Source organism: Pyrgilauda ruficollis, unplaced genomic scaffold, assembly GCF_017590135.1.
Source record: "Pyrgilauda ruficollis isolate IOZ18807 unplaced genomic scaffold, ASM1759013v1 scaffold14, whole genome shotgun sequence".
NCBI classification, from domain to species: domain Eukaryota; kingdom Metazoa; phylum Chordata; class Aves; order Passeriformes; family Passeridae; genus Pyrgilauda; species Pyrgilauda ruficollis.
The window spans coordinates 8,557,176-8,574,422 of record NW_024512543.1 but is presented as its reverse complement, the minus strand read 5'-3'; the positions used below and the strand labels follow the sequence as shown (position 1 = coordinate 8,574,422).

At 44.4% G+C, this 17,247-nt stretch overlaps 1 protein-coding gene across 7 annotated transcripts; it reads left to right on the top strand.

Annotated features, from left to right (window-relative positions):
• The first annotated feature begins 508 nt into the window (after positions 1-508).
• Positions 509-17,245, top strand: ZFYVE19 (zinc finger FYVE-type containing 19). Of its 7 annotated transcripts, XR_005954544.1 has the most exons (16): positions 526-712; positions 1,239-1,360; positions 3,803-3,856; positions 4,356-4,516; positions 5,733-5,878; positions 6,773-6,887; positions 7,467-7,676; positions 8,170-8,249; positions 8,955-9,065; positions 10,446-10,588; positions 11,997-12,161; positions 12,670-13,311; positions 15,027-15,106; positions 15,330-15,430; positions 16,424-16,554; positions 17,023-17,245. XR_005954544.1 is itself a non-coding variant. In XM_041460001.1 (11 exons), the coding sequence occupies exons 1-11, from the start codon at positions 659-661 to the stop codon at positions 12,067-12,069; spliced, it is 1,269 nt and encodes a 422-aa protein (XP_041315935.1). In that variant the 5' UTR covers positions 509-658; the 3' UTR covers positions 12,070-12,522. The 7 variants fall into 7 exon arrangements, 1 of the variants encoding a protein (XP_041315935.1); XR_005954547.1 differs by lacking the exons at positions 12,670-13,311; positions 15,027-15,106; positions 15,330-15,430; XR_005954546.1 differs by lacking the exons at positions 15,027-15,106; positions 15,330-15,430; positions 16,424-16,554 and having other exon boundaries at positions 12,670-12,730.
• The last annotated feature ends 2 nt before the right edge of the window (positions 17,246-17,247 follow it).

The following is a 17,247-nucleotide window of genomic DNA, read 5'->3' as shown; positions in this document are numbered from 1 at the left end:
CATTACAGAAGCACAGAAAAACCTACTACTCATAGGTCTATTTTTGTGTTTAATTTAAAATACATTTTCCTTACATAAACAAATAACTGTGGTTGCAATAACGCTTGTGGTTGAGATGACACTGAATTGCAGTTCAGCTGATTCTTGCTATTCTGAGCCGGGATCTCACCACAGGTTTAGGACAAATAACCCCACCCAGAGTAGCTTGAGCACTACACTGCCAGCCTTAGAGAATACACTTTCTTGTTTTATTAACACCGAAGAATAGCTAATGCCCTCTGGGCCAGGGACCCTCCGGCGGGGGAGGGCAGGGGCACCGGACTGCACGTACCACAATGCATCGCGCGGCGATGGTAGCCGAGCCGGCCGGCCCCTGGGATCGTGTGGAACTCTGGGCAGTGTAGTTTACTTGCGGAGAGCTGCCTGGCCTCTGAAGGCGGGGAGGGAGGAGCAAGGGACTACAACTCCCGTAGGGCCGTGCGCGTCGCCAGCTCTGTGTTGAGGGGACGGGAGGGTGGTGTCCGCGGCTCCCAGCTTGTGACAGTCCCGTTCCCCGCCGATCCCTGGGCCTGAGGCAGCCGCAGCACCGGGCAGACCATGGAGCCTGGGATAGCGGGGGTGCAGCGCCGTGCCTGAGGGCGGGCTGGGGCGTACCGCTATGGATAACCGGTGCTATGGATGCGCGTCCAAGTTCTCTGTCTTCAAGAAAGAGGCAAGTCGGGCTGCGGGGGTCAGGAACGGGCCGGCCCCGCGGGAGCCTCCCCCGCCGTGCCAGGGTCTGAGAAGCGAACCGGGAGCTGCCTCGCCCGGCGCCGAGACACGCTTCCCGGCCAGCATCCTGGCGTTGTGGTCCTTGCTTACTGAGCTCTTATGGTGCCTAATTCCGATACGTCTTCAAATATGAGAAATTACCGACCAAAGAAACAAAAAGTCGTTGAATGCCATCCCTCTAATCCAGAGTTCTGTCATGGTCTCAGACAGTTCACACACACACTTGGCTATACTCTGGGGTGAAGTGGTGACTCTGCTCCCAGCAGGAGTTATCTGCTGGTGCTCCAAGGTTCTTGAGTCACTGTATCTTCAGCAGCAGCTGGTGAAACAGTTCTATCACCAAAAAATCAGCATAACCCCAGCATTTTTTTGTGTGTGCCTCGGCACGGGCACTGTGCCCGCAAGCGGCACCAGTGTGGTGGCGAGGTGCTGAAGCCCTGTCCTGCCCCTCTCTCCTGTCTCTGCAGTGTGGCTGCAAGAACTGCGGACGGTCCTTCTGCTCGGGCTGCCGGAGCTTCAGCGCTGTTGTTCCCCGCTGTGGAAACACCCAGCAGAAGGTGTGCAAGCAGTGCCATGAAAAACTAACTGGGTAAGACGGGAGTGTTTCTTCACCCAAAGACAGTTTGCTGATTTTTTTCCTTCAGTTTACATTCAGTGTGGTGTTGCAGATTTCTGCAGGAGAGCTCTGCCTTCCATATGTGCATGGATGCTGCCTGCACCCCAGAATCTCAAGACAGGACATCTCTGAACTTGTTGTTATATGAGCTGTGCAGTCCTAAAATAGGGATCAGGATTTGTGCCTGTTCTCTATGATTTGAAAGCATCAGGTTTAAATCTTCATGGATGGACACTGAATTCCTGTGGACAGCTTAACTAGATGGGCTGAGGTTAAGCCACACTGTGTTTTTGCCCAGAAATCTACACTGCTTTAACAGTTCTGGCAGTCTTCTCAGCTGTGTATTAGTTGAGTAGCCTGACAATAAGATGTTCAAAGTGTTAGTAATTCTGTGGGCAAGCAATGACATAAATCCTCCTTGTTGAGAGATCTCTGCTATATGTAGCCTGAAGATGTAAAGTTTTGTAGCCAAAAATCTATAAAACTTTTGCTTTTAAAAGAAAACTTTAAAAATTATTTGCAAACATAACCAGTAGACTTCCTGTTGAAAACAAAACATGTAATTCAGTAGCAGCAGGATTATACGCTTGAACAAGCAACATAAGAACACAGGTGTATAACGGAGTTCCTCTGTCAACCAATTCTTCTGTGTCCTCCTTTTTCTCTTGCATTTCTCTTGTTCCTTTTCCTCACTTTTCTCCTATAGCAAGGAATTTTCACCAGCAAGGGGGGAATTTTCTGGCTCTGCAGATGTTGAAAGGAGAAGAGCCTCATTAGTGAAGGTCTTCATCTTCATGGGCTGTTGAAAACAGTGAAGGACAGTATTCAGTCTTTTCAGTTTTGAACTTATCATTTCCCTTCACAACTTCAAAGCCATTAAGAAAACAGAGCCACCTGTCTTGACGTTTCCTCTGGGTGTTTTTTTCTCATAATTTTAATATCAGCACTAGAGAGCTACAGCAAAAAAACAATCTTCCCTGACTGGATAGCAGGTAGATTATAGAATCATAGAATGGTCTGGGTTGGAAGGGACCTTAAAAGTCATCTATTTCCAGCCCCTGTGCTGTAGGCAGGGACACCTTCCACTAGACCAGGTTGCTAAGAGCTGGATCCCACCTGACCTCGAACACTTCCAGGGATGGGGCACCCACAACTTCTCTGGGCAACCTGTTCCAGTGTTTCACCACTCTCCAAGTAAAGAATTTTTTTCTAGTATCTAATCTAAACCTGTGCTCTTTCAGTTTAAAACCATTTCCCCTTGTGCTGTTGCTACGTGCTCTTCTAAAAAAAATCCTTCTCCGTCTTTCCTGGAAGTTTCTGGGAAGACCCCAGAGCTGAATGCAGCACTGCTGGTGGGGTCTCTTGAGAGAGGAAGAGATGGGTAGAATCCCCTCCCTTGCCCTGCTGGCCATGCTGCTTTGGATACAGCCCAGGACACAGTTGGCTTTCTGGGCTGTGAGCACACATTGCTGGGTCATGTCCAGCCTCCTACTCACCAGCACTCCCAGGTCCTTTTTGGCAGAGCTGCTCTTGGTCTGATTGTCCCCAGCCTGAATTGATACCAGGAGCTGCCCCAACCCAAGTGCAGCACCTTGCACTTTGTCTCATTTAACCTCCTGAGAGTCCCAAGGCCCACTTCTTGAGCTTGTGCAGATCCCTCTGGATGGCATCCTGTCCTGCAGGTAATACACATAGGCTGCAGTTCTGTAAGCTGCATATGTTGTTGTTCTGCCTGCAAATAGCTTTCAGAATTGAAGCCTTAGAACTGTGTAAAGCATTCCAACAATGTTGCATTCAGTCATTACTATATGGGCCATAGCTGTGATTTCTAAGAATGAATAAAATATGCTAACTAACTTACATGAGTGTCTAGTTTAGTCCCTCAGCAAAGTAGAAGAGTTAGACCTGTTTTAGGCGTGTAGTGTTCAAGTGTTTTGTAAGATGTTATATAATAACTTTTGTAACGCTTTGTTTTACTTGCATGTTATATAATTCTGTGTTTGTTGCATGCCCCAGCTCCTTCCAGAGTGTCCTGCTGCATGGAAGCTAATTACACTGGGAGTCTTACCTAAGTACTCCCTACCTGCCCCCTGAACTGGGAGGTGCAGGCTGTGGGAGGCAAGGGTGTTTCAGCCTTTGGATCACCGGTGACCGTATTAAGTCACATTCTGTCCAGATGCAAAACAACTGGACCAAAGGACAGAGATGAAGGCTCCTGCTGTCCTGGGCAGCGATATTGTCTTAATCCCTTGCATAAGCTGATTCCTCTCAGTATTAATGAGGTTAAGAAAGGGGCTGTACCAAGAGGTCAAGAAACACCTACTGATTCCACTTGAGATGAGAGACTAGATGATTGTCAGTATTGTCAAGTATTGTCAGTATCTTGAGTTCAGAGAAATCATTTTTGTCTTTCAGAGAAGGATCTCAAAGCAGTTCAGCAAAATGGTCACCACCAGAAAACTACAAAAAGTGAGTTGCACTTGCCAAGCAGTTCTTTCTGCTGCAGATGAGCCTTTTAGGGCCTCCTCTTCCCCTATGGATAGCAGTAAAAGTGAGGCTTGTGGTGTGGGTATTTGCTTGTTTAGAGTTAGATTAAGGATGGACTTTTTGTTTTGCTGTTTAGGCTGTTTGTTTGGAGGGGTGGGGGATATGCTTTTTGAATAGACTCCTGAACAGCCACCTGCCTGCAATTGTCTGTGGCTGACCAGAGTTGGCTCGGAAACAGGAGCCTTGTGCTGAAATGTTCCTTGTATGCTGGGAAGTGCTGCCAGATGTGTTGTTCTTGTGAGCTAAGGTTTTCCTTGCTCTTAGAAGTACTTTATTGTGCTGATATTGGAGAGAGTGATTTCATTTGTCTTCTGCACTGGCATTCTTCAGATAGCCTGTTGGTTTCACAGAGGATGTTTTCTTATCTCCAGGTTAAAATCCCTGTTCTCATTGACATGTATTTTTTCCATCCTTGTCACAGGCGTGTAGCAGCTTTTGAGGCTAAACAAAACCAGCTGAAAGACCAACAGAAGGCAGCTGCAAAATCCCCAGGTCGAGCAGGCTGCAGATACCAGGGGCTCTCAAAAGAGGATAGAGCTATTGCAGAGAGACTGGAGAGGCTCAGGGAGGAAAGGAAACCAAGTGAGTTTTAGAGAACACCATAAATACCTTGGGTGGGAACACTACTATTTGGGAAACAAGGAGCCTGGAGCAAGAGGAAAGTGCTGGGCTTTAAGTGGCTGTGATATTAGGGGGATGGAAGCTTAAAATAGGACAGAGCATCCAAGGTCTGCTGCCACAATAGCTATCTTCTACAATGATTTTAGATCAGTGTTCCAGTTTCATTTTGCTTTTTGGGGTTCTCTTGAAACTACTACTCAGTTTTGGAGTAGTGTCTTACCTGTAAAATCACTTCTTCATTTTCTGTTTTTTGAGGTAAAAACATGTGTCTAACCCACTTGGCATAGAATGAAATGAAAGTCTTTGGCCAAACTATTTTGAAGAAGGTTTCCTGTGGGTCATTGTCTTGGGCATCAGCAGTTCCAGTCTCTGTGGGACTATGTTCTGACCAGCCTTGTCTCACAGAAGGAAAAGGATTTTCATCCCAGTCCACAACTGTCAGGTTCTGGGACTGCTTTGAGGTGCTTGCATGAGAATAAACTATTTTAAATGTTATGTATAGTCTCTAAAAGGAAAAGAACACTCTTCAGAGTGGTTACCTGGTTATTGCCGAATCATCGAGTCCAGCTGTTAACCCAGCACTGCCAAGTCCACCACTAAGCCATATCCCAGAGTGCCACATGTACACATCGTTGGGGTACCTTCAAGGATGGTAACTCAGCCACTTCCCTGGGCAGCCTTTTGCAATGCTTGACAACCCTTTCTGTGAAGCAATTTTTCCTAATATCCAATCTAAACCTCCCCTGGAATAACTTGCAGCTATTGCCTCTCATCTGTTATGTGGCAGGGGAGAGTTTCAGTCTGATAAGGCTGGGATTGTATTAGGAGATGTGGGACCAGTGGACTGGACTGCCTAAATTACACTCATTTCTCTGCCTGTCCCTAGAATCCCAAGTCAGCTGATTTCCAGATGACATCAGCCTAATACTTGTGTTATGGCTAGGAAATGAACTCTGAAGAAGTCAAGGACTTGGAAGAAAGGGATGGCAGTTAGCATCAGGGTAGTCTCTGAGTCACTGCAGTATGACCCTTCATTCACGTCAGGGCTGGGCGAGGTTTTTACTCAGGCGTTCAGAGTCTGATTGCAGAAAGAAATACAATTTTAAGGAAAAAAACATGTAGCTTTTAATTTTCAATAACAAAATAATCTCCTCCCTTGGGTTATTGTGAATTGCAGAGTCCATCCCTACTCAGGCTGAGATTGAAGCTAGGCTGGCAGCCCTGAAGGAGGATGGCCGAGGACCTGTTCCATCCACACAGGAAATGGAGGACCGGTTGGCTGTCCTGCAGGGTAGAGATCCTCCTTCCCAAGCTCCCAGACCTGTAAGCTCCCTCATCTCTTTAATCAGCAATTTATTCTGAGCTGACACAGTAACTGGTGTCACAGCATGCTAACCATCCTTCCTTCTTCAGCCTTTTTGTGTCCAGGTAGCTTTCTTCAGAAATCTCTGTTTCCTGATTATGTCATTGCTCCCGAAGCAATTCACCAGCCTTTACCCATTCAAAGCTTCAATTTGAATGCAGAATGTGCCTTCATGCCAAATGTAGTTTGTGTGTATATTTTTAACAATAGATGCTAAGGTTTTTTACTCTCAACTCATTTATGTACATGAGTGGTCATAGTTTTTCAGAGCTGTTTGTATTGCAGACTTATCAGCCCTACCTTCTAATTACATCTTCTAGCTGTTACTGCATACCAGCTGGGCAGAATCCTGTTAATTTTTCCAGAAATGGAAACCCAGTGTGATTTGTCTGAGTTTGCAGAGGAACTAGTTGAATATCTGCCTTGAAAGCCTATAGGAATAATCTTGTCCCCCAGGATACCATTTCCTTATGGTTCTTTCAGCTGCATGCCCAGCTGTTGCCGTAGATCTCTGTGAGGCTTGCTGGCTGGCACTGTTGAGAATGGCACTTTGTTTACCCTGGAGGTAGTGGCAGAGCTGGAGTTGGGACCCAGCAGCATGTGTTTTTACACATTCAGCACCCCTTTGCCTTGTTTGGGTGACTGCACTTAGAACAGTGTGCATTCAGCACCTCTGAAAATGAAACCCTTACAAATCTTACACCACATAACTGTAAACTGAGATTCTCCATGTCAGTGGAGGCATCTTTGTATACTGCTCCCATCTAGGGTGATCTTGGTTGCCAAGATTCTCCTTTGATTGAGTACGCCACTTTCCTCTCATTTGCCTTTTCCCACACTCCCTGGCTTCTTAGGTGCACCAACCCCCGGATACCCGAAGTCTGGTCCAGCAGACAGATGACCTGTTAACTCAACTGTCTGAGGAGGTTGCCATTGATGAGCATTACAGACCAAGAGTTCAGCCTCAAGGTATCTGTTTCGGCTTCTAAAGACCTGTTTATGTCTAATAATGTATGTGCTATGCTGAGAAAGGGGTTTGTGCCTCCCTATGTAACTTACAGGTGAGCTCAGCGTCCAGTTTGTCCATATCTTCCCCTTATAATCCCTTGCACTGGGCAAGAGCAGCCATCTGGCTCCACCCTGGGACTCGGTGTCTTTGCTTGGAGATAGTTCCTTCTTGTCAAGATTGCATTATTCAGATTCTCTGTTTCTCTAAAGTGTTTCTCTCAAGTGTTTCTCTCCTGCCTGGAGAGGAGCTGTTGCTACTCCTAATGCACCTGTGCACTGTTGCAAAACATCAGCATCAGAATCTGGCATACCATTATCTTCCTGGCTGCATTGCTTTCTCTGTAAACTCACTCTAGGCCACAGATTAGCTCAATTTCTTCTCTTCATGTACAGTGAAGATCCCACTGGCATGCCTTTTCCTCTCGTTATCCAGTTTTATGGAGAGCAACAAGCTGCTCTCCTAGCATTATTTGTCATGTTTTCTGTGCCCAAGGAACATTGCTGCTGAGTCACCAGTGTGTTCTGTGTGTCTGTCTGCAGCTGTTAGTAGCCAGAGTTTGAATGATCTCAATCGGGGAAGTGAAGATTGTGTTTGCCCTGCAAATCTGGACCCAAAACAGCTAGAGGAAGAGAAGAACAAACTTCTGGCAGAAGCTGCTGCTGAGCTGCGGGAAGAGAACACTAGGCAGGAAAAGATCCTACAGGTTGCCAAGAGACTGGCAGCACTCAAAGGCGAGGACCCAGAGAAAGGTGAGTAGCAGATGAGAATACAGTGCCAAGAGAGGAATCAAATTGCTATGACAGAGTAAATTCTTTATTAGTGTTTATCCATTTAATTCTTCTGTTCTGCAAGAAACAGACTGAAATTTGGTTCTGTCTGCAAGGGTGTACAGGCTGGTTTGTCATTAAATCATTATGAAAGATCTAAGCTGAGGGTAAAGGCTGGAACTGTAAGGTCAGACTGCTTTGTCTTGCATCCTTCTTTGGGATAATTTTAGCATGCTTTGTTGAGGTTAACAAAACTTTTAAAAGCAAAACTCTGGTTTTGGTGGAGATCTTTTCCATCTCTCTTCCAAGTATTAAAAATAAACAGTAATGTCCTTTATGAGGAACCTGCACCTTAAAAGGTCAGAGCCAGAATGCCACAGCCAGCTCACACCACAAAGAATTGTCTCTGGTACATTAGTGTGCACAAGGCTTGAGGCAGGTGTGAGTTACAGTCTCACATTTCCTACTCCTACAGTTACACTGGAAACCTATAAGCTCCCTGACAGTGATGAGGAAGTGGCTGAGGAGGAGGCCATTCGCCAAGTGCTGAAACAGGTCAGAAGTGGCAGCTGTGGCCTTGTTTTTCTTCCTCTTGGTTATGCCTCATGAGTGTGTTACCTGGTGAGCGTACAAAGGTTGCATTTCTGTTCCTGAGAAGGAAGAGTTTCCTTCCTTACTTTCCTGGTGGTTTTCCAATACTAGTTCCCATGGGCCATTCAACTATTTGACAGGCAGTTGAAAACAATACTTCTAGTCTGTCACACTGTCTTTCTCATTCATGCTTAGAGTCTCTTGTGGTCTGCATGTGTCTCCTGCATAACCACACTTTGCTGCTACTTCCTCTCTTCTTGTTCTGTGTTTCCCTCCAGCCAGTTAGAGCATGGATGATGAGATGTGTGCTGTGTAGCTCAGCTTACGCTTACATTTCTCCCCAAAATGTCTCTGAATTGTCTTGCAGGCAGACCTGAGCTTCAATTTGTCTGATATATCACATGTGTGTGATTAGCATGATGCTGAGGGTCTGCTAGCTGCACTGCAAAGCAGAGTGTGTGAGCTGCAGGCCCCTGCTGCTGCAGACTGTCCACAATGGACACACAGTGTTCCGAGAGCAGAGTGAGCTTGCATCTGTCTGGGTAACACCAGCTGCATTCAGACTTGTCATCTCCTGTTACTGCATGAGAGCAACAAGCACAGGAGGCTTAGGGCCTAGAATGAGGCTGTGTTTGAAACAAGAGACTTCTTCCTTTGTGTTGTTACCAGCTCACAGAGGAAGCAGCCCTGGATGAAGCAAGTGGATTCAACATTCCCCCAGATCAGACCACCCAACCAGGACCCTCACAACAGAACCTGTGTAAGCAAGCAAAGCAAAAGGTCAGTGAAATGGTCAGGATCTCTTGAATTGACATCTGGAATGTTCCAGAGTGTCAGGAGAGTACAGTTCTGCAGCAAAAGTTTGTTGTATCCTAGGCTTGATGCAGAAAAAAAAATTAAATAACCAGTTTCTCCAGAGCTAACAAGCCAAGCAGCTTCTGCAAGGCTGACCAGCTCTGAGCTCAGCTGTGAATCATCCTTGTACTTATTAAAAGAATTGTTCCCTGGAATACAGTTCCTTCCAGGCTGGCTTTGAGTTGAATGTTACAGAGTTGTGTAAACCAAGAGAAGGTGGTAGACACCTCACAATATATATGTATAATAAGATCAACAAGGCCATGGTCTAGTACCGTACAATCTGAGCCAGAGTAAATGGGAGGTTTACCAGTGCTTTCAGCAGAATAGAATCTCTAAATAGCATTCTACTGTTCATGTTCTCATATAATATCAGAAGAAGGAATTAGTAGCAGGATACCCTATGCTCAGAGTGGATTCTAGCCTACTATGGAAATACATACATAATCTCTAATGTGTATTACAAGAATTAAATGCATCTGTGACTCACAGGCACCTGTTAGGCCTGCTCCCAGTGGAAGAAATTATATAATTGTAAACATTATCAAAAACATCCATCTCAGGTATGACACCTTGCATTTCTGGGATTACTGATGCAAAAGATAGTGTTAGGAAAAGATTGTGTCAGGAAGCTGCCTTTGCCAGTGTCCAGGCACGGTGTCTCAGTGTGTTTTAAGTTCCACAAGAGTTCTCTGTAAGGCAGAAGGAGGCCATAGTTGGCTGTATGGATATATTTAGATTATGATTTCAGAAGATCTTTTTGTCCCAGCCTCAGGTATGAATGAATAGTAGGGGCCTTTTGGCAAAGCACTTCCTTTGTCCCACAGTTTTCTTCCCACAACAGGGAGAAAACAATGCCCCCACCTCCACATTCCCTTCCCACATAGCTCCTTTCAGCAAAACTGTTTGATCTGTAGCTTTTGCAGCAGGAATTGTCTGTCACATGGTATTGTTGTGGTGTCTGCCAGAATATCTGAGCTTTATGCCCTTAACACAGCACATGCAATGTGGGTGTACGTCACTGTAGACACTAAATGAGGCTGAATACCTGTTTACATTCCAAGCAACATAGATTTAAACCCAAATTCTAGAAACACAATACCCCGGGTTTTTATTTGACAACTAGATGTACATGCAGCCTGTCCCTGCACTCTGTGCAAGTTCATCTCACAGACTTAGGAACAAAAGAGAGGAAACTGTGGACTATGGGACAGGGCACTGTGGCCATCATGTGTTACAGTTAAAGTCCTTTATTGTCCATGCTGGGGTTTGAACTCTCTGTCTCTTGTTTTCTGTGTGAATTAGAGCCACACTCCAGCCACCACAGCTCTTGCAAGGGCAGATGATAGTGATGAGGATGAGTTACCCTGGTGCTGCATCTGCAACGAAGATGCCACTTTGCGCTGCCATGGCTGTGACGGGGATCTCTACTGTCAGCGCTGTTTTTGGTGAGTCTTGCAATTCCTCTGGGTCTGAGCAGTGGGTCAAAGGTAAGCTTGGCCCCCTTTGTATGTTTTTCTCATTAGGCAGAAAAACAGGCAGTAGGAGGCAAGATGTGAGGAATCCAGATTTGAGCTGAATGCTGGTTGTTAGAGAAGTACTTTGTGAGATCAGTAGTTGTTCCAGGCTTCAGGAACTAAACTAGTACTAGGCAGAAATGCTTCAGTGCATGTTTGGGCACATTGTCTGAGTGTTCTCTGGAGCAGCTGCTATGCTGCATTACGTGGGATGGGATAAATGAGACCATTGTTCAGTGACTCCTATGGCTTGTTAATGCCATTGATGGATGACCTAGGCTGGATTCCCTTAAAGGGGGAGATCAGATAGTATGAATTCCTGAGGGTTTTCTTAGGTTGAGACTTTGCAATCCTAAACCATATTAAAAAATTCTTTGTTGAAATATGTATGTGTGAGCCTTTTTTCACCAGTCAGGCTGGTGAAAGACTTGCAGCAGCTGTAGTCTTTGTTCTTAAACACGTGTAGCTTGATTTTTGACAAAATTTTCATGCCTCAGATTTGGAGGGTTAATTCATTTGAATACAAAGTTATTCCTAACAGGTTGTGTGACTTCTCTTTTTTCATGCTTCAGAAGGATTGGGTACTGGCTGGGTTCTCAGATTTGTGCGGGATGACATTAAGACAGCAGGTTGCTAAAGATGTGGTTGGGATAATAAGAGATGCTTTTTGTGCATATTCTCTCATTTCCTGCAAATGTATTTGTAGGAAAATGCAAGTGCGGTGGGGGAAATCCATATGAAAATGTTCAGAAAACATATGACAGACAATGTTAGATTGTTAAAATAAAGCATATGGACAAAAGTATCTGACAGCAAACATCAGTAAAAGCAGATTTAGCAGTTTGGCAGGTGAGTGTATCATCCACACACTGCAGATGCAGGCTTGTATCTTACTCAACACTGCCTGCTTCTGAGCATGGTTAAGACAGCTGCCAGTACACTGCATTATTTTCAGTTATTTTCCAGAGTTTTCTGGGGGAGACTGTCACTTCCTCTGTTGTCACAGTTGCTAATGTCACTGGAATCACAGACACAGTGCTGAAAATGAGCCATGAGTTACATGAATCTCTTCAAAAGGGAAAGAAACAGAAGGACCTGTTGTCATTTCCAAATACAGTGACAAGGATGAGCAGACCTTCCCATAAAGCACCTCAGAAATTTCTGTTAAAAGCAAATATCTTAAGTAGTTAGTCCACATGGCTGCCAGTCATGTCTTCACAGCCAGCCCTTGGGATATGTTTCTGGTTAAGGGCTGCTGGGAGATATTTTGTGCAGTGGCTGAGGGTGAGTTCCTGGCCTGGGTATTTGCTTCTGACTGCACTTTGTATTTGCTTCTTAGGGAAGGCCATGAGGAGTTTGACCTGAAGGACCACCACACCTCCCGCTATCATCTTCCTTGCAAACAGAAGTGACCACGCTTATGGGCAGAAGAGGAGCTGGAGAATGGGAAAATAGAGAACCCAGCCAGATGGGAAGAATCTAAGTGGATTTGCAGCCAAAACGGGTGATGTTTTGGACAGTTAAAGGATGTGCTGTAATTTGAGAGAGGCTTGGAGGGTGTGTGACTTGGTATTCACAAATACACCTGAGAAGTGCAGGGTTTGCTGTGCATGCTTGGGGATCAATGAGAACTCTATAGGAGGAGGTGGATATAAGTCTATAAATACAGATGGTAAAGCAATGTAGGTAGCAGTAAAGATGTGTGTTTAAGGCAGTACTGACTGGCTGATAAATAACTTCCTGCTTTTACTAACAGCTTATACACTGGTTCAACAGGCAGCAAAGCACTTTGCACTGAGAAAAATGTCTGCATTGTGATCACGTGTGTGATGGGAACTTGCAAAGCATAATAAAATTATTTACAGAGGCCTGTGGTTAAAGTCTCTCCTGAAAATGCCTGATAGCCCTTATCAAAGTGTTGCTTTCTTATAATGGTATGTTATTCCTAGTGTCAAGCGGCTTAGGGAAAGACATGAAGAATAGTGAAGTCATCAAAAATGTTTCTGTGGCAGGTCTGGAAAAGATGCAGGGCGGTGTTGCTCACTGACATGAAAGGAAGGATCCTTTGAAAAGGTAATCTGCTACTGATACAGTGTTGTGGCCTGCAGTGGCTGTGCCAAGATCATGTCATCTGTAAGAGCAACATGTTAGTCTGAAAGAGCTGTGTATAAGTCTGAAAGCAGAATTTGACTTTGTTTATTATTTGGTCACCTGGTAGGATAAAAATGGTACCTGTGTGATGCTCTTCATCTGGTTAGGAGCAAATCTCAGTTGCATATGTCCATATCCCTCCTGGGAGACAATCCAGATGCAAGTGGCACTTGCCAGTGCCCAGAACACCCAGAATTGCTTCAAATACCCAAGTAAATTGGCTGTAAACATGCTCTATTATTCCATCAGGATGAGCTCTTTCCAAATAATGTGCCTTCTGAGAGAGCTCTCTAAGGCTGACAATTCCAATTGCAACAAAATAAAGGATTTGCCCTTGACAGGGAATTTCCAATGAATCTTGCCTGTCTGGTTTGACACTGCCACTCCCAGATGTCTGCCTTGCCCCGGTGCTTAAGGTCAGTGCCTCCAAGTTGAAGTGATGAAACAGCGTTTACCTGCACCTCTGGTCAGAGGACAGCAAATGAATGAAACCACTGTTGAAGGTGGGTTTCTGCTAATGTGTTGCTCTGGATCAGTCTCTTCAACAAAAACCTGATTCAAACAATGTAGAATAGTAATACTTTAGGTCAACACACTAAAAATGGCAAGTGTGTCCAGCAGTGCCATCAAAACCTTTTCTTAGGAAGGGGTGGCAAAACCCGACTTCTGAGGAGGATCTTCTTTCTCCTGGCAGCCCTTGCTTCACCAGTGCCTGTCTCCTTGGGACAGGTAGATGGGAAAACTATTTGAGTTGTTCTGATGCAAGAGCTCACAATTAACCCTGTGACACACAAAATTTAAATAAGCTATTTAAGTAAGCCCTGAGGAGCTTGCAGTCTTAAAAATCAAAACAAAATGCTGTTCTTTATTTATGTTATCATAGGAGTGACACTTTTTCATTGCTATTTGACATAGATAATTCATCTGGTAGTAAGACAGCCCAGTTCTATCTGAAGTTAAAGCCTTCATCTTTTACATATACAGGGGAAGGTGCAACTATCTGTTCTTACTTCTCTCCTAAATTGATCCACTGCTTTGGGTTTCAGCCTGTGTCTTCCCCGAGCAGTTAGTAGTAATTTTGTTTCTTGATTTACAGCTGCTGGCTTTTTTTCAATATCTTAGTATAAGCTGGTATGATACTTGCAACATTTTTGAATGCTTCATCAGGCACAACAAAACTTTGAGCTCCCTTGCAGTTAGGCAGCCTCTGTCTTGTAAGCCCTGCCCTGTTCACATCAGTATTAATGGAGCAGGTTGCAGCCGGAAGCAGTTTATTTAGATTCCCAGATTGGTTTCTGTGGGGTCATCCCAAGGAATCCAGAAATGCACCCAACCCATTACCTGAAATAGAACTTAGTCATACATGGAAGACTCTCTTCAAGTCATGCAGACACAAGCTGCTGCTTTCCCTGCACCACTAATGGACATTTTTGTGGCTGCTGCACTTTCTGCATGCAATGGGGCATTTTAGTAGTAGCCCAGTCACTTTCCCCTGAAAAGCCATTCCCACTGTAGCTGTTGCCTCAGTGAACTCCACGTAGGAGGGGCAGAGGGGTACCCAGATGGGCTGTCTGCAGGAAGCACACCTAGCAGAATCTGTGTTGTGAAAGAGGAATGCTGCATGACCTTTAAGTGGGCAGTGCACTGTTAGCTCTGTTACTTACTCCCTATCCTTGTCTTTGAAAAGGTGCTGGTAAACAAAGATTCTGGTAATCAGTCAATTCCTGACAGGCCAGATCACCTTCAGTCATAGCTGTTCAAGGACAGAAGACAGCTTGGCATCTTCCAGAAAGACATTCAACTTCTTTGCTCTTGTCTTTGTAGCAAGTCGTGAGGGATTTTCTTTCCCTTTCAAAATGTTATATATGTGAATTATCAAATGTGGGCTCCACTCCAATAAGAATTCAAATTAGAAAAGTTCATGAACTTTCATACATTGGGTTATCTTGGTATAATCTAGAGGGCAAAGTTCCTTTCAAGCAACATTCATAGATAATATCTACATACTTATGCTAATGGTGATGCTGAGAAACAGCAAAGTTAACTGGAAGATGTTTGTAACAAAAATTTTTCAAGCATTGATTTTAATCTATCCTTGTGGTCTAGTGGGAGAACAGCCAAAATGTAAATCAAACCAAGTGTACTTTACTACTGTTTAAGAATGAAACAAAAAAGAAGTTACTCTGATTGTATTACATTGCTTTTTCTTTTACACCAGTGAACTGAGAAATCATCTACCACTGGCCTCATGTTGCCTTGCTCCCCTGATCTCAGTGTGCTCAGTTGAAGTGCACTCAGGTATCATTATATATCAGAATTCCTTATGTATCAGAACCAGCTGCACATGATAGGGTCTGCAGCTTACTCTTTTCCTGCTACTTGCAAAATAAGCATAAAGACAACTTTGGTCAAGCAGAGTTTTCAGAACCTGCTTTGTCTTTGATTCTAACAATGTCTACCTTAAAGCACAGACAAAAATTCTTTTTGCATCATTCCATATTGAGGAAATACTGTTCTGTAGTTCCCAGGGGAAAGAAGCTATTTCTCTTGGGCCAGAGGAGAGGCATGTCATGTCTTTGTGCTGTTGCAGCTCAGCAGAATAAAACAAAGTCTGTTCGTGGGGTATGTAAGTAATCTGAACTCCTATACTGCTGTGCTGTAGCTAATTGCATCTCTAGTTCAGGACACTCTCCTCATGTCCTGTCCACCTAGCTCTTCCACCTGAACTTCTGTTTGATCCTAGTCTTTTTTTACCAGTGCTCAGAGCTTTTTGTCAATATGCTGCTCTCCTTTCCCAAGGGGTGTGTTACATGAGTTAGCAGGTGAGTCATCCGTAAGCCAGATCTGCAACCATTGCAGGTCTGGATTTAGGTTTTTGTTATGTTACTGATTAAGTTGAGATTTCATGAGGGTAGGCATGTCCCACTAGCTCCTTATTAAGCCAAAATTGGCATGTTCCCAGGGCTACCAAAGACATATATTGGACCTGATAGAGAAAGACCATTTCTCCAGCCTAGTGGGTGAGCTTTAGAACACCTTGGAGCAGTCTTGGAACAAGACATGAGGTCCATGGCTTGCCAACTTCCAGTCAGATACAAGAAAAGCATGTGAAAGGAAGCAGACCCTTACATCACAGTTGTTACTGCAGCTTGGATTTTGTCTTCTTAGAGGACACAACCTACAGTTTGTTCACTGACAGCTGGAAAATTGGAGGGAAGAACAAGATAATAGTCATCACTCTGCTGCTGATAAAGATGGAAAGACTAATGCATTTAAGATATTACTGGTTCAGCCCAAGAATCCTTGTTTGTCTTTGTTAGCTAACCTGCATGTCCCTCTGGTTCCATAGTTGGTCCCTTCTGCCTGGCTCACCAAACAGACAAAAGATGTACTCAAAAGCTGGCCTTGAATGTTCTGCTCTGTAGGAGCTCCTCTGGATGTGACCCACACTCATCTCTTGTGTTTGCATGGCAGGTATCAATGTAGGGACAGGGCATAATGTGAGAGCGCTCTGCCTAAGCAATCAGCCTCCATTTGCTGCCTTATTTCCTAGTCCATGTGTCAAGTTACTGACTTGCTGAGAGGCTGGATGTAGTTTCCTCTGTATTTTTCCAGGCAAATATTAGTTGTAGCCAGAAGAGTTTGTGCAGCAAGGTACTGTGTCCTACTTCCCTGCTCGTTTGTGAGACCTACCTGTCTGCAAAAGTCTCGCTCCGAGATGCTCCCTGAAGGAAAGTTGGGAGCAGGTATTTTTTTACTTCAGTTTTTCTTTAGAATCTAAAGAGAGAGCAAAATCAAGTAGTGCATGGCTGGTTTTTCTGTTTTAATATAAAATAAGTATTTCCCAACATCTTTTTAAACTAGGAGAAAAATCATTCCCAGAATCGTTCCTTTAGAAAAGGCTTCTAAGTTTTAAGTTTTAAATTCCACAAAATGGAAAAAAATATAGCCATTAGCTATAGCAGCTGTTTCACAAACTTGTTAGGTAAACCAGGTGCATCCAAACTATCATATATTTTCTATCCAACCTTCATAAATAAGAGAGGCTTAGTAAGACTTACAAAGTATGTGCAATGCTGTAGAGTCGGGTACAGCAGTAACAGGCAGGAGATCACAGTTGGGTTTAAGCCAGACTGAAATGAGGTGCAGCTTAACAGTGGCTGATTTTCCATGTTGATGAATGAGTGATAACCAATGCCTTGTTTTCCTTGCAGTGGATGAAAAAAAGAAGTCTTGATGGGCTCCTGAGAATTGTATTCAGTGCTCCTTGGCCAGCATGGAGATTCCTAGAAGAATCTAAAGGAGAGAAATCTTTTCCTCTTCCTCAGGTTAACAGACGCTTTAAGAATCAGGAAAATGTACAGTCTAGCTCCCTGCTGTGTGTGTAGATCTGGAAGGAGTGGAGACTTCAAACCACTGGTACAGAGTTCACAAACTTG